At 36.6% G+C, this 17940-nt stretch overlaps 1 protein-coding gene and 1 long non-coding RNA gene across 2 annotated transcripts; both read right to left on the bottom strand.

The window, feature by feature from the left end:
- Positions 1-451: 451 nt before the first annotated feature.
- On the bottom strand, positions 452-17427 carry LOC127526481 (nucleolar pre-ribosomal-associated protein 1-like; the record flags this gene model as incomplete). The annotated part of the gene is made up of 4 exons (XM_051922032.1): positions 452-558; positions 5163-5285; positions 5888-6026; positions 17254-17427. Coding segments are annotated over 4 exons (543 nt in total), but the record flags the coding sequence as incomplete, so codon positions are not given.
- LOC127526482 (uncharacterized) lies at positions 13200-14334 on the bottom strand. Its single transcript, XR_007933997.1, has 2 exons — positions 14132-14334; positions 13200-13472 (listed from the first exon to the last, which is right to left on the bottom strand). It is a non-coding gene; the product is annotated as an uncharacterized LOC127526482 (long non-coding RNA).
- Positions 17428-17940: the final 513 nt, after the last annotated feature.

Raw genomic sequence — 17940 nt, 5'->3', positions numbered from 1 at the left:
GATAAAGGCATTGATGCCACTGAACGGCCCAAACATTCAGCAGACCTAAATCCAATTGAGAACCTCTGGGACGTTATGTATAAGTGCACCAGACACTGCTAAGTAGCACCACAGACTGTCCAGGAGCTCACTGAACCCTGATCCAGATCTGGGAGGAGATCCCAACCAGAAACCATCTATCATCTCATCAGGAGCATACTAAGGCGTTGTCGGCAGCGCATATAGGCATATGGAGGCCATACACACTACAGAGTCACATTATGAGTTGCCGTGATTAAATTCACGCAAGTTGGATCAGCCTGTGATTTCAATTTTTGATTCTGGCGTTTGATGTGACATTAAATCCGTAATTTTGGTTTCCATTGACTGTTATTATGTTGTTACATTATTTTGTTCTCAACGAGTTGCATAGCATTAAACTAAATACAAGTAAATATTGTATTATACTTACCTGGAACCAAGAAAACTTGTTGGCAGGAAGATCCAAACACAACTTGAGCATCTGGTGCTGAAGAACAGGAGGTACTACATATCTCCTGATATTTTCAGTAAAAATGCCTAAAAATTACAGATGGAAAAAAACATATTCACAATTTCAGAAGTCAAACAATCAGGTTTTTGACAGGACAGGTAAGAACAGTATATTTTCAGATAGGTACTGATTTAAAATCCATTTTATGGAGGACCGATCAGAAAAGTGTTTACCTTGCAGACCAATGCAGAATGAACCTTGTGAGCTGTGTGGTTTTCCTAATTGTGGAACAAACAAGCAAGATTTCTGGCTCTCTCAGACCTGTAACTTCTTCTGTAAGAGGCTCCTCTGTCCTCCACTCGTTACCTGTATTAATGGCACCTGTTTGAACTCGTTATCCATATAAAAGACACCTGTCCACAACCTCAAACAGTCACACTCCAAACTCCACTATGGCCAAGACCAAAGAGCTGTCAAAGGACACCAGAAACAAAATTGTAGACCTGCACCAGGCTGGGAAGACTGAATCTGCAAAAGGTAAGCAGCTTGGTGTGAAGAAATCAACTGTGGGAACAATTATTAGAAAATGGAAGACATACAAGACCACTGATAATCTCCCTCGATCTGGGGCTCCACGCAAGATCTCACCCCGTGGGGTCAAAATGATCACAAGAACGGTGAGCAAAAATCCCAGAACCACACAGGGGGACCTAGTGAATGACCTGCAGAAAGCTGGGACCAAAGTATCAAAGGCTACCATCAGTAACACACTACGCCGCCAGGGACTCAAATCCTGAAGTGTCAGACGTGCCACCCTGCTTAAGCCAGTACATGTGCAGGCCCGTCTGAAGTTTGCTAGAGAGCATTTGGATGATCCAGAAGAGGATTGGGAGAATGTCATATGGTCAGATGAAATCAAAATAGAACTTTTTAGTAAAAACTCTACTTGTCGTGTTTGGAGGAGAAAGAATGCTGAGTTGCATCCAAAGAACACTACACCTACTGTAAGCATGGGGGTGGAAACATCATGCTTTGGGGCTGTTTTTCTGCAAAGGGACCAGGACGACTGATCCGTGTAAAGGAAAGAATGAATGGGGCCATGTATCATCAGATTTTGAGTGAAAACCTCCTTCCATCAGCAAGGGCATTGAAGATGAAACGTGGCTGGGTCTTTCAGCATGACAATGATCCCAAACACACCACCCGGGTAACGAAGGAGTGGCTTCGTAAGAAGCATTTCAAGGTCCTGGAGTGGCCTGGCCAGTCTGCAGATCTCAACCCCATAGAAAATCTTTGGAGGGAGTTGAAAGTCTGTGTTGCCCAGCGACAGCCCCAAAACATCACTGCTCTAGAGGCGATCTGCATGGAGGAATGGGCCAAAATACCAGCAACAGTGTGTGAAAACCTTTTGAAGACTTACAGAAAACGTTTGACCTCTGTCATTGCCAACAAAGGGTATATAACAAAGTATTGAGATGAACTTATGTTATTGACCAAATACTTTTTTTCCACCATAATTTGCAAATAAATTCTTCAAAAATCAGACAATGTGATTTTCTGGATTTTTTTTTCTCATTTTGTCTCTCATAGTTGAGGTATACCTATGATGAAAATTACAGGCCTCTCTCATCTTTTTAAGTGGGAGAACTTGCACAATTGGTGGCTGACTAAATACTTTTTTGCATCCCTGTATATATGTATATATGTGTACCGAGACATTCGTAAACCGAGGTTCCATTGTATATATATTATAAATATATAATTGCAACACTTTTTTTTGAGAAATTGTTAAGGTGCAAGATCTAAATGTTTCCAAAAAGGAGGATGCCTCGTACCAAACAGTGTAATTTTTTAATGCTACGACACCGAAAAATGACCTCTAAACTTGGTACAATTATAGCTGACAGATTGGGGAATTTGGAGAGAAGATTCTAAAAGGCAAATTTTTTGTTTTAATTTGTTGATATTGGTATGAAACTAAGTTTTTTAGTCATATATAAAAGACTTTCTTTAAGAATTTGGAAGTGCTATACTCACTACCCTTCAGTCATTTGAAGCTCCTTTATTACATAAGCAGAATAATAGCTGTTCATTTTTGTGTATAAAATTTAGGAGGAATAATGCCAAAAAACCCATAAGGCATAAGGTGTTAAGATTTACAAATAACCCAGTGTATAATCCATTGAGAATTGATGGCTGAAAAATGTAGGAGACTTGAAATTCATGATGTTCTAGCAAGTGCTGTAAAAGCAGTAAACTTTATTAAAAGTCGCACTGTTTAATTCAAGGCTGTTTCCAATTTTATGTAAAGAAATGGGATCAACTCACAGAAAGGTGCTTTTGCATACAGGTTCGCCAACTTTCTTCAGGATGAGTTTTAAGTAAACTTTATGAACTTTAAGAAGTATTATCTACATTTCCTATTAATATGCTGGATTTGGCTGGTAATTTCTGGAAACTTGTGGGTTATGCATCCATTTTTACACAATGAAAATTTCAACGTATTACTTTTAGAGCAATAGCAACTTATTAAGAGATGAGTAGTGTGATAAGTATCAGCCCCAACATTAATGTGACAACTTTCCAGATTCAAAAATCATGAAAAATATCCAGCACTAGATGAAAAAGCACTTAATACTAGAATCCCTGAAGCCTATGAAAAAAAAACTGTGAAGACTTTAGTCCAAATATCAAATAAACAAGTGCACTTTTATTAATTCAAATCAATTATTTGAAAACACTATGTCATTTGAACATAACTTGTCATTTGAACATGCTTTTTTTTCTTCTATTCTCTTGCCCATACTGTAAGAAGTCTGTCTGCATTTTCGGTACTATGCACCATAGTGCGGAGTACATAACGTTGTATGGGGTTTTCAAATAGTGACGTTTTCATGTATGAATGTATGTGTGTGTGCAAGAGAGAGGCAGAGACAGATTTGATCTCATTCAAGAGTTTACGTGAATATAAAATAAACAGTTTCACAAAGGTATAATGAAACAAGTGTGCTTTTATTCAAGAATTAATCAGAATAACAAAAACTTCAAGTGACAACAAGATTTCCAGCATTTCTGTGTCCGCTTACACCCCTTCAGCGATATCTTTTACAGGTAGCAAAACTTTACCCCGGCTGTTACAGACTGAACACAAAGGCTTCTTCTTTTTGGGCGCATACACCACCAGCATGACACTGCCAGATCTAAACACTAGTGTGGTGAATTGCTCGCGTACTAAAGTGACTATAGCTACAGGTGGAAGTCCCATTTTACTTATGGTGCCAAGCAGAGTTGCGTTGCGGTGCAGCAGTCTATTAGCCAGTGAAAGCACTGTGAAGAAGCTGTCTGTTGTTATGGTTCTGCCTTTGTCCAGTCCGATAGTGGCCACGGGACATCGTATCTTTGATTGCCGGTACAACAAATAGTTCTGACTAGGCATCAATCACAGTACCAACTGAGGTCATCATTGTTCTTGTGAAAAGAATGGAGATAAATGGCATCAACTCAGAGAGAGAGGCGCAAGTTCATTGTACAATATGAACATCACTGAGACAATAAAAAAAAAAAAGCGCAAACTTTTACAAGTAGCCAAAATTTACACCGGATGTTACAGACTAAAATCAAATGTGTGCTTTTATTATATTATAGAATAATAATAATAGCAGCTCACTACTCAAAACACAGAGCGCCGGGATTCGAACCTGCAACCATTCGGTTTTAAGGGAGCAGCTCATAACTCTGCACCATTCAGGAATATGTATTAGCTTTCTGTCGATTGATATTTGAGCTTGGGTTTGTAACTCATTGACAGCAACATGTAAATTTAATATTTTTTTTTTATTTTGGTTATATTCTTGAATAAAAGTGCACATGTTTACTTGATATTTGGACTAAAGTCTTCACACATTATACGCTTCAAGTCATTATTAGTACAACATGGAAAATGTTTCTGCTTTAGGTATGTGTTCAGCATTTCTTGCCTCGTATTTTCTTTCATCCTACACTTACCAAGATCTTTGTAGACACGGAACACACATGAAATGCATGTGTTCCAAATAACAATATACTGTATTATTTGCCCTATACAACTCCAGGCACCTCACACACAGAAGAGCCTTGGCTTGAGCTGGGAGAATTTTTTCCCCCAAGTTGACCTGTGGCAGTGGGGGAGATGGGATAGCAGGCTGCTTGCTGCTTGTGCTGATTGACACATTTACAAAACAAAAGATGCTGATGGAGAGGTGCGAAGGAATTTAAGGTGGGCTGGGATTACTATTTTTTTCGTAGGCTTCAGGGATTCTAGTGTTAAAGCACCTTTTCCTTTTCACACAAGATACACTAAACCTTCTGTGTTTACTATTGAATTATATGATTTTATTTAAATAATATCTATGTAACCAATATACTATTAAGTATAACTTATTTTTCATTAGTAATACCTAACAATTTATGTCTCATCTGGCAACTAATTATCAACTTGCATTACTGAATATAGCCCTATTAATCTATTGAATAAAAACAGTAAAGGGCTTATGGCATTGTTATGTTACATGTAAGATGGCGGTCCACAACTTATATCAGTTGGAAAAGTGGTCATTGGATTAAAATGGTTGGGGACCACTGCACTAGATGATTAAAAATCATGTCACCTGTACTATATGCTGAATGTTTTTGGTTAGTAGTATTAACTTACCATTCAGCATTTTGCTGTAGTCAAAAGTACTTTGGGTTATCACATAGGGAATTACTTTTTGATAGAGGCACAGAACTTGAAGTATCACAGCTTTCAAGAGAATGACACCTGAATTGCTCAAGTCTAAAATAAGATGAAAACATACATAGAACAAAAAACAATTAGATAACTTTGATCTGCAAATCAGAAAAAAATGTCTAATAAAAGGGACTAGGGTTCCGCAAAAGGATTTCTCCCCTTGATTAATATAGCTGTAAGCAATAGGGCACTCGTGTTCATTAATTTTTCTACTATTCTGCTTGAACATTAAGTTTTACAGGAACCTTTTCGTACTGCTTTATTAATGTGCATGCACATTCTGTACTTTTAGAGTTTGAGACAATTACAACACAAATTATGCAAATATGGCATGCTGGCTTGCCATTAAAAGAATTGACATTTAAAAGGTTTGTGATCAACAAGATTATTTCACTATACAAATTACTGCAAAGCTGTTAAAAAGGCACATGCCTAGATAGTTTGTATTTCTATGAGATACAAGCCTTCACTGATTAAAAGGTCTGTTGCAAACTTAAATGACAATTCTTACACAAAACAACTGCCAGTGGGACGTTTCAGATAAAACTAGAATAAATGTCTTTCGTTTAAAAAGAAAAATAAAACAAAATTTTAAAGGTTCTTTCATTTAAAATTTTCCTCTTAATGGATTTGCCGTTGCCACTTACCATACTCCTTGAATTCAGCTCCTTTACCATTTAAAGAAGATTTGTATTGACTTCCTTGTTCTGTTGTCTGGTTTTCATTTTGTTCTTTCTTAGTTAATGATTGCCATATAGCAACTATATTAGTTATGTCAGGAAACATCTAAGTATAAAATTAAATAAAAAATTAGTGCAAGGAAAAAAACAGAGATACAGCTAAATTAAGCACATACACAACAAAAAAGTTGCATATTTAGAATTTTAAAAAAATTGTGTAACAAGTACATTCCTATAATTAATAATGCAACATTCTTTCACCAATACTACAGAACCTCACAATTAAAAAAACTCATTATACTACTTCAGATAAGAGAACAATTTAAAATATCTACATTTATTACAGCTTCCTTGTTCAGTAAACAAATTTGCCATGTGACAAATGCTTTGAAAAAGTTTTTTTTTTTCCCAAAGTAGTCTGATAATCTGTGGCAACATTAGAATGTGTAGAAGTAGTGATAATTTTCTGAAATGCACTGGGTCCCTAAAAATGCTACACTGAGACATTATTGGTTTCAGTGAAAAAGACACCATAAATTTGCATATTCTCTTACATACCTATTTTAGAAAATAGACATGAAAAAATGTCTGTTTTACCAAAATAATATTAAAATAGGTAAAACCAGAAAAACATTTCAATATTGAAATGTATGTTATTTTTTTTCTGTGCTTTCTGGTAGGGATTGGTGGGGGGTAGGTGTAATAAAAGAGACAGATTCACAGCTGGGAAGAAGATCCGCGAAATTACAGTTGCAAAACTGATTTGTATTTGAAATACATTTTCTGGAAGTCAATATTTGTGAGATATGCAAGCTAATCCAATACATTAAGATGGTCCCTGAAGTGGTAGCTGGCCTGCACTGAAACAGACAATTGGAGGAACTAATCCAGATTCCATTCTGGGAAATGGAACAGCGTGAGAAACCAGACAAAACAGAGAGTGGGGCAGTAGGTGTTTCCTTAAGAGGGATTAGCTCTCTGGAAATGTGTTCTTTTGAATTGCGGCGCTTTAATTAACCTGAATTTAAATAATTATAAATAAAAAAGGTATTATCCCCACCCATCATGCAATATGACGGTTACAAGATTACACGAGAAGTACAAAGGATAATCTAGCTCTTTACTGACGGGTTCACGCGGTATTACATACGGGAAGCTTATGACAGACTATCAAGCAATGTGGGGGTCTTGACCAACGCAGTCTGCCATCTTTCGTCACCACGCTGAAAGGATTTTCACCGGATGGAAGACATAATCTTCCGCCCGGCAGCTTCAAAGTATTGGTCGTAGGTCCATCCTTATATTCTGGTTGCTCCATGTGCAGGCTCCTTCGCTGGATCCAAACAAGGACAGGAAAGGACTCAAACCCCACCTTCGAAAATACAGGAATAGCACAATGCCTACATACAGTTCTCATTCTCCCAACAAGGAAAGAGGATAGTGTGCTGACAGAAGACAGAAATATACTAGTCTGTCTTTCGGCTGACTTCAATTCTCCAGTTGTCTTTGGCTCTCTAGTCCTGTGCTTGGCTCAGCAATTCTAAATGCTGATGCTGAGCCCCTGTGTACCATACTTGATCTGCCTGTATGAATGAGTCCATAACAGTGGGCACAGAGAACAGTGACATTAAAGTTAATAACAAAACATATTATAATAGTAGGGTAAGCAGTTATTGCCATTTATGGGCATAAACCCCAGAATTATAGTAGTCCAACTGCTTTGAGCAATTCACTGTGTGGGATTTTCAGTCGGTTACCTCTAAACACAGAAAGAAAATAAGGGCACCGTTATCTGATTGGAGAATATAAAAATATCATTTACATCAACAGTTAAAGCCGATTCTGTACTTTGACTGAGGTGAAGGCCAGATGAAAAATTTTTCGCACAGACCATTTTGTAAGATATATGAATCCTTAAAATTAAATTTGTTGTGGCTTTTTCTTGGCATCTCAACAAATGATCCTGGCACACTTGTGGCCGAAATCTTGGTTGGTCTACCTGACTATGGCTTGGTAACAACAGAACTCCTAACTTTCTACTTTTTTATCAGAGTTTTAAGCACTACTGACAGGCATTTTCAGAGATTTTGGATATCCTTTTCCTGATTTATACAATTCAACAACCTTTTCTCACAGGTCTTTTGACAGTTCTTTTCATTCCCCCATGGCTCAGTATTCAGCAAATTCACTGCAGCTCTGCATAAATTTAAATTGACTGTTTATACATAGACACTATGTGTATATTAATTGCCCCAACATTCAAGGGTATGTAAACTTTTGATCTTTTCCATTTGGGTAATTTTAGTTGTTATGATTTAAAAAGGGCAAAAACAATTATGTGTTAATACATTACTTCGCCTGAGCCCACTCCCTAAGTAAAAGGAAAGCTTTTTTGCAGGATCACTTATATTTTCCAAATATTGGCCAATATTTCACAAATTCTGTCAAGGTATGTAAACTTACAAGAACATCTGTAAATTAGAGTAGAAAAACTACAAGAACCACAAATTTAAAAGTAAACATTAAACTCTGAGAATCACAGTTACTATTAACAATTCCAAATATACACAGAGTAAAAGGTATATAAATAAATAATAAATGAAGTCACAGTGAGAATTATAGTCAATGCAATGGTCACAAGTTCCGTATGATTAATGTATAATTGTGTTGCTATGTGTGGTTGCTGCAGAAGTTCATTTCAATCAGTGATGTTTCTGTTATAGGAAGAGACAGTGATTGCTTTGGGATAAAAGCTGTTCTTCAGTCTGTTAGTGAAGGCATGCAGGGCTTTGAAGCGCAAGCCAGATGGCAGAGGAATGAAAATGCAATGGACGGAGTGGGTTGTATCTCTACAAATGCTGTTTGCTTTTTTGCTGCAGCGGATAGTAAAGATATTTTCCAGTGATGGTAGCTGAGTGCCAGTAATTCTCCGACCAGTTTTGATAATACGCTGGCGGTCCTTCCTGTTCTCAGAGGTGCAGCCAGAGTACAATGCTGTAATGCAGAATGTGATGACAGACTCTATGGTGCACCCACAGAAGTTAACCAGCAGCAGTTGTGGGCGTTGTGCCTTCTTCATGCTCCTCAGAAAGTGAAGCCTTTGAAGACATTTCTTGGCCATTGCTGTCATGTTTGTTGTCCATGACATGTCCTCCTGGCTGATGTGGACCCCGAAGAATCTGAAACTCTGGACTGTCTCTTGCTGTTAATGCTGATGGAATGGTGACTGCTGCAGTTCAGTCTCCTGAATTCTAGAATCTGTTCCTTGGTTTATTTGGAATAGAGTTCAAGTTTGCGATTCTTGCTCCTGCTATCCAGTTTCTCGAACTCTTCTACATAAGCTACTTTATCATTATTGGAGATCAGGCCTAACACAGTGGTTTTGTCTGCAAACTTTTTAGTGATGTTAGTATCATGGGCAGATTTGAAGTCGTTTGTGAAGAAGGGAAGTCAATGGACACATCAAATTAATTGAAATTTCAATTGTCAAAAAATACTTGATGCTTTAATTTTCAAATCAAAGTGTGTTTGTACAGTGCATTCAGAAAGTATTCAGGCCCCTTCACTTGTTTTGTCATTTTGTTATGTTACAGCTTCATTTCAAAATCATTTAAATTAATTTTTCCCTCATCAAACAACACTCAATGTCTCAGAAGAAAAAAGCAAATACAATTTTAGAAACACTTGCAAATTTATTAAAAACAAACTGAAATTTCACATTGACTCAAATATTCAGACCCTTTACTATGACACGTGAAATTTGGTTCAGATGCATCCCATTTGACTGATCATTGTTGAGATAAATCCACTCTATTGTTTGGGATCACCCTGTGGTAAATTCTATTGATTGGACATGATTAGGAAAGGCACAACACCTGTCTACATAAGATCTTACAGCTGGTAATAGGCACATGTACATGTGCCTTAATAGGTTTGTCATAGGAACATGGTTTCTAAAATGTTTCTAAAATGTCATGTAAACCCTTATATCAGTTACAAAAACAGAGTTAATGGACTCCTAGAAATCTGGTTAACAGAGGTATATTCTTTTTCACACATAACCTGATTATGTGGCCATAGTGTTACTATTAAGGAATTTGTAGTCTGCGCATGTCTGTTGCACTCCAGAGGCAAATGTTCAGGCAATCACATTATTCCTTCTAATGGCTGAAATTATCTTTTTCAATATCTCAGAAATGACTAAATTTATACTGATTAGCCAAACGTACAGTGCTAAACTCAGCAACATAATCAAGAAAACAGTAGGGTAACATGTTAAAATTAAAAATAACTGCATTATTATTTCAACAGCACTGGGAGTAGGGCAAGAAGCACACATACTGGATACATTTGCAGGGCTCTTTTGCACAGCCAGACAGAAAAGAATGTGCTGTATGCAAACTATATAACACAAATAAAGCGTCAATTGGACTAAACAGGTTTATAAAACACAAGCAAATTATCACTGATATCATGCTTACTTTTGTAATCATGGTGGCCAATTAATTCATTTGACTGTTTATTGCACAGTTTAATGAAATTGAAGCATATTGACAAAGGAAAACTCCAGAAGATTACTTGCCCATGTAAATGCAGATTTTTAAAGAAACCAGGTCTCTGCCTTAACCAGTTATGTGTATGCATATAAAGTCAATGTGTATTAGAGCAAAAACGAAGTCAATCCATAAGGTCAAAGGAATTGCCTGCAAAGCTTAAAGACAGGATTATGTCAAGGCACAGACCTGGGGAAGGCTACAAAAAATTGGTATCACATTGAAGGTTCCAAGAACACAGTGGCCTTCATAATTCTTAAATGGAATGAGTTTGGAACAAACATTTCTAGAGCTGGCTGCTTGGTCAAACTGAGTAATCAGGGGAGAAGGGAACTTGGAAAAAAGTTGTGAAAAAAAACCCCAATGGTCACTCTGGCTAAGCTCCAGAGAACCTGAGGAGATGGGAGAATCTTTCTGAAACATAACCATCACTGCAACACACAACTGATCTCAGCTAGTGGAGTGACCAGACAGAAGTCTTTTCTCAGTAAGAAACACATAGAAAACTCTTTGAGTTTACAAAAAAGTATCTAAATGACTCACAAACTGTGAGAAGCAAGATTCTCTGGTCTTACTAAACCAATATTACTCCATCTGGCCTTAACTTTAAGTGCCATGTCTAGAGGAAACCAAGCATCACTCATCGCCTGGGCAATATCATTTCAACGGAGAGGCATGGCAGTGACAACATTATGTTGTGGGGTTGTTTTTCAGCAGCAGGGACTGGGAGCCTAGTCAGGGTCAAGGGAATCCTAAATTGAGCATCTCTGGAGAGACCTGAAAATTGCTGTCCACCAACAGTCTTTATCTAAATGGACAGAGCTAGAATGGATCTTCAGAAAAGAACCGCAGAAAATCCCCAAATCCAGATGTGCTAAGCCTGTTGCAACACACCCAAGAGCTGCTTTAATGAAGTACTAAGTACAGGGTCTGATTACTTGTGTGAATGTGATATTTCTGTTTTGTTTTTAATTAATTTGCCAAAATATAAAAATAAAATTTAAAAAAAAAAACTGTTTTTGCTTAGTAATTTTGGTGTGATGACTGTTGTGGAGTGTGAGGAAAAATATTTTTAAAAAGATTTTAGCATAAAATTGCAACATGAAATTCCAAAAAAGGTGAAGGGGACTGAATACTTTGTGAAGGTACTGTGTATCATGCAAAAACAACTACTGTGAACACCATGTCTGTCTATATAAAACTACTTGGCTCACAGTGGACCGATTTTATTTAATTTTGGTAGACTTATTCTTCAAGCAAGAGACACTTATCTAGAAAAGAATGTAAAAGGAAAGGCATTATGTAATTCTCACTCTGTAAGCATACAGTGAAGAAATACCTTGTTAGTATTTACACTAAAAAAAGTCATGGCTACATTACCCACACATAATTATTCAGTATATTTTACCTTGAGACAGAGATTTTAGCTCTTCAAGAAAGTCTTTCAAAAGCATTACATTTAAGAAATCTGAATGGCAATTAGCCACAGAACCTCTACAATTAACAACTAAACACAGGATATCTATTTACATCACTTGAACAGGAATCTGTTGTCTATGAAAGCTACTGAAAAATCAATCCCAAGCCTACATGGGCTACATTTTCAACTACATGACATTGTAAACTACTTTTTAAAAGCATGTATTTTAATGTTGTCTGCTAACAAATGGTATTCTATTATGATTGCTTTTTTTGAATATGTTAAGTGGATAACAGAAGCAAAAAAAAAAATAAAAATAAATCCGTTAACTAAGTCCTCAAACACACCTGAATATTATGTCACTTGTACATTTTCTAACTTACTTGTGTGAATACAACATATCACTATTATTAATGATAATCTTAAATGTAAATGCTAGATTTACTTTAAAGTTATTGGAAAACAGCACCATTTTCAAGCTTCCTCACATAACTGACCAGATTTTCTTATTGCTTACTAATTTGTACTATTCATAAATTTGCAACTGAATTGGACAGCAATAATTACTCACGGCTGGATGCTGCATACCATTCACTCCCCTACCATCCAAATATGTGTCATTTGCACTTTCTCCTCCTTTAACATATTGTAGTTTGATTTTAAATAAAAACAAAACATAACTTAATTTGGCAATTAAGTATGCTGTTTTAGCAACACCAAGAACTATACAATCCCATGATGATGCTTTTCCGAGAACGCAATACAAGTTGTTTCATTAGTTGCTTGACACGCAAATATCTGGGCAAAGTGGAAATTCTGAAACACTAACTAAATTTTATTTTGGAATGAACATATTGAGCAAATCATTTTTTTACAGTTTTAGATTGATATGTGTGTGGGTGGCATCATGTCCAATGGTGCCTGCCTGATGCTTTGTGCAGCTAGGGTAGTCATCCTCTCCAGATTTTTCTGAAATGGATAAGTTGGTTACAATAAGTACTCATGGTTGGACTCATAACTGTATACATGTTCATTACAATCCATGGATGAATGCTAAACAAACAGTTATTTTTTTGTACTGTGTATCATGCAGATTGACATACAGGGCGGCCAGTCTGAGATCTCTTTTCTTCTAACACACTGGTCATCCCGGATGCACGATCAAACGCACAAGCTACTGCAAAACTCCGGCTGTGATCTAGTTAGCCTTCCAATTTATATCAACTAAAGAAGGGATTTTAAAAACAAATTTGTTTGGGGAGGGTACGGGCTGGATATGGAATTGGAACAGGATTTTTTTTCTCACTATGTCACAATCGAAGTGCATTTGTCTGATCTGTCAATCTATCATTGCTATTCCAAAGAAAGAAAATGTGGAAAGGCACTTTCAAACTGTTCATAAAAACTACGAAACTGACTGACTTCCTTCCGAAAAGCGATCTGAGAAAGAGAAAGGAGAGGGAACTAAAATCGCAGTTATTCAGACAGCCGTCATTTATCACTCAGCTGAATTCAAAAGCAAAGGCAGACACACCGAAGCATCGTTCCGGGTGAGTCACTCGATCATTAAGCAGAAGACCTTCCAAGATGGAGAGATGATAAAAAAGGCCTTCGTTGAGACAGATGGCTAGGGAGAAATTGCTGCTAAGATTTCAAGACCCCTGGCCAGAGAAAAAGGAGTTTCTCCTCGTCATTAAACATGCAGAATACAAGCAACTTAATAACGATCAATGGCCACTAGACTTGGCTTGTTTTTTTCCGATCTGACCAACATGTTGAATGAGCTTAATTTACAGCTGCAGGGAAAAGAGAACTCCATGGTCAATATGATTAGCTCAGTTAATGCTTTCAAACGAAAAATGCAACATCTGTCCTCAAAGCTGCAGCATCTTGATTTGGGGAACATCCAAAACCTTTAGTCAGAGCTGGAGATGCAATGGAAGGCGTGTGCGCAACTTGACAGCATACGCTACACAGAGCAGATTGAAAATTGCCTGTCAGACTTTGACAGACGGTTTCAAGACTGAGCTTTACTTGAGCCAATCGCTACATTTAAGTGCTATTCATTTAGGGAAGATGTTGAGGGTGATTCACCCGCATCAAAAATTGCAACACTGTTTCACCTAAAACTCCTCTACAGTGGAGGATGAGATTTTGACACTACAGGATGACATTCAGCTGAAGTCTGGGGCTCTTGGACAGTTTTGGAACTTACTCACAGAGGAAAAGTACCCAGACATGAGGAAACGTGCTACCTCCTTGACTGCATTATTTGGCTCTACTTATTTATGCGAGTCAGCCTTTTCCCACATGAAGATTATAAAATCCAAATACTGTAGTGACCATAAATGTATTGAATTGTTATTGTGCCATAAAGGTTATTCAGTTATGCAAGGTACGACAACATATATTTTATGAATAAAGTATACTCAGTATATATATATATATATATATATATATATATATATATATATATATATATACACACACACACATATACAGTATATATAATTTTTAATGTAGGTAGACCATTTAGACCTGGTCATTTTAAAAGTAGCTTGCAAGCCGAAAAAGTGTGGGCACCCCTGCCATAAAAAGATACAAGTGTTAGTAATGAAAGTTTTTTTTTTTTTTTGCTCAGAAATTTAGCATGATTTACATGCTCCTTGAAGTATAACTGCAACTATGACAGCTTCTCTCTCTCTCTCTCAAAATCTGTGTTAGCTTACTCTTGCTCTTTCTGTCTTTTTATTTTTGTGTTTACTCACATCTTATCTAGCAAATATTCAAGAACTGCTAGTGGTATGCATACCACAGGTCGAGAACCACCATTTTAACCTATTCAGCATGAAAACAATATTGGCGAATAACAAAGTAAACTCTGCTTTACTCAAATAATGAAAATGCACCTTTTAATTTTCATTCAATTGATTGTGTGCACTGAAAACAAATATTTTGACTATTCACGTTTGTGTCTGTATGTCAAAAATGTTACTTTAACTTATTGTATTTAAACTAAGGCTGGGAATCGACTAAAAAAATTAATTTCCTAAATGTATGTAATTAATCATCATTAATCGCATGCAACATTAAAATACGTAATTATAAAACTAATACATAAATCATGAAGTAAATACACACTGAATCACAAATTTAATGTAGAATCAACACAAAGGAATTTGGAAAAAAAAAAATGGTACAATTTAAATTTAAACAATAACCTTAAACCTGAAATTTTAACAAAATACTTGAGAAAGTACAACCTGAATTTAAATGCCTTCCTAAAAGGCAAGTTGAAAAGAAGGCAATAAGAAAATGAGGGCAACGTATTAATTATAAAATTGGCATAGTATATGAGACATAGACATGTCAAAGTAAAAATTAAACAATCGAAAAAACTATTGACTTTGAATGCACTGCTAAAGACTGATTTAATTGAAAGAATAAGTATTTCTTAAATAGGCCTGCATTACAACTTGTGTTAAAACACCACAAATACTATCCTCGATTGGTCATCACCTTCAACGACTTGATAATCAAACTCTACACAAGCGTTTCTCCACTGGTGCATCATGGAAATAACAGTGTAGTGCCCTGGGTTATGACCCGAGAGAGACATTTGCTTCAGGTGGTTGAGACCTATCTAAGGAGGATGGGACTACTAGAAGAAGTCGACATAAAAGCAACTCTGTGATCACCGTTTTGCAGACGCAGCACTTATAGAGCACTTTAGCAGCCAGTAGACATGTCAGGGGTCCATCTGTCTGGATGCATGTTCACCAGTGACTCTCGCAAAGCTGAGGGACTGTGGGCATATGAGTTGCCTTTGACCCCGGGTCAGTGTGGTGAGGCACAGAGAGGACTGACTGTATGAGTGGACAAAGGGATGAAGAAGTTGGAATTTGTGTCCAAACTGTTCAATAAGTACTGTGTCTGCGAACAGCAATCTTCGGGCCGTTTTTTGACACCCCCCTGTCCTGCGCCATTGGACAGTTCAGCACGTGTATAACCTTAATGCTAAGTTAAGAATAGTGTGCCACCACAGAAAAACGACTGGAAAACACTACTCTACCTACACCTTCGCTCCTGCACATTAAAAAGTTCTCCATAGCTGCTATCTCGCTAAAAAACTGGCATCGTGCATTACTTGGATGGTTATGTTGATAATTATGACATTTCTATTTCATAGAATTTTATCATTATATTAGGGCAGTCAGCACTGTAAGCTGGCTGGGAGACTGGCAAGTTAAATGGGTATTAAAGATATAGTCTGGTTTTAATGCTACTCAAAGATAACTTGTTTAGCACTTATATGATATGACATTTATTTGATCTTCTTACAGAAACATGAAAACGAAAAAAAATAAAATGAGAGAGTAAATTTTACCTTCGCAACTTTTCTCTAGCATTGCACCAGGACTGCCATAAATACTCCTCCCTACTCATGTCAATATGTATAAATCAAGAAAATGAATACCAGTGCTACTTATTGCCATTGTGGCGTATTGCTTTGAATCGTGTAATATGAAATGTTAAACCTTTAAATGAATATGATTTGAAGGTAGTATATAAATATGGTACTGGATGTGTATGTAATTCTTTAGGTAAGCACGTAACTTATTTGTATTATTGTTTCATAATTAAAAAAAAATAAAAAATGAAAATGCTGCCCTGACCAAAGCAATGCCTAAGGCATTTCCCTTATTGCAGGCACACAATGATATTTTTAACGTATTAAGCAGGCCACATTAATCACAAAAATTAACGTGTTAACTTTCCCAGGCCTAATTTAAGCTGAACAAATCTAGTCTATAAATTTTTCTGACTCACTGCAGATATATGTCCTATCTGGGTCTTAACTTTTAAAATTTCTGTCTGCAACGTAATGTTTGACAACAGTTAAGTGAGGATTAGACATTATTTAGCTTCTCTTTTATAGGAAGACTTAATGTTTCTATGCCATAAAGTAAAATATTTTAAAAATGGGTGTATGTGTTCTTATTTGTTTTTCCACTACATAAAAATGCCCGCTTTTTTGGTAAAAATCTTTATTTTGGAGTTATTTTTGTGTATGTTTGAATAATTCACTTAAGTGTTTCTTTACAAATGCAAAATAACTATTTGGAGACAGGGTGCACAGAAAATGGGCTAACGATGCTGAAACAACTTTTTCCAGTACAGGTCTGAGTGTAACCAGAGCTGATTCGAGCAATAATAGATTGTAGAAAGCAATCTGCCTCCTAGAGTATCAGTACATTCTCAAGGCACACTTATTCAAACCTTGAAATTCACCTACAGAAAATTTGTAACATCCTTTCTTAGTTTTGCAATAGTCCCAAAATCAGTCCCACATCACAAACCTTACAGAGAGCTTCTCGATAATTTTGCACAAAATCCTCCATCACACGCTTGCAATAGTGATCTGACCTGGAACAAAACTCCTCACTGAGGCAGTAATCAATATTCTTCTCAGCTCTCCGTAGCAAAAATGCAATAAAAGATAAGGTTGTGTGCTTCACTATTTTGTCATCAAGCTGCAGGAAAAAAAAATTACAGCCATTAATAAAAATAGTAAAATTTAACTGTTAATATTCCAAAGGTATGCCTAGACACATTCATAAAACACTGATGCTACAGCCTCACGTTATGAAATGTAAATAATAATACTTCATTTATTAAGTAAAAGAAGCTGTTTATTGTTTGCAAGTGCATGCCTCATTGTCAAAGTTAGCATTCAGCAAGCGAGGCATTGCAGTGATTTGATTTGGGTTTACAAACGCTGTCCATGTGAACAATGCAGCTTTGAACGAAAAAATGCATGGGGTTAGTGTGTGCTAGTATTAGGAAGTTTTTTTTTCTTTTTCTTAAAAGAGTTTATTCGTGCTTATGGTGTTTTTCATTTTACTTTAATAGGGGTATCCTCCCCAGAATGTATAAGGAGATGACCGGGAGTTTTCTGAAGGTAATGCACCTATTATATGTATGTGTAAATTAATAAAGTGACTTTTATTGTGCCATCACTGACCAGTGCCTTACTTGGACCCTGT

The sequence above is a fragment of the Erpetoichthys calabaricus genome, unplaced genomic scaffold (genome assembly GCF_900747795.2).
Source record: "Erpetoichthys calabaricus unplaced genomic scaffold, fErpCal1.3, whole genome shotgun sequence".
Taxonomy (NCBI): Eukaryota; Metazoa; Chordata; class Cladistia; order Polypteriformes; family Polypteridae; genus Erpetoichthys; species Erpetoichthys calabaricus.
Note: the sequence above shows the minus strand (reverse complement) of the source record. Positions and strands in the feature narration are given on the sequence as shown.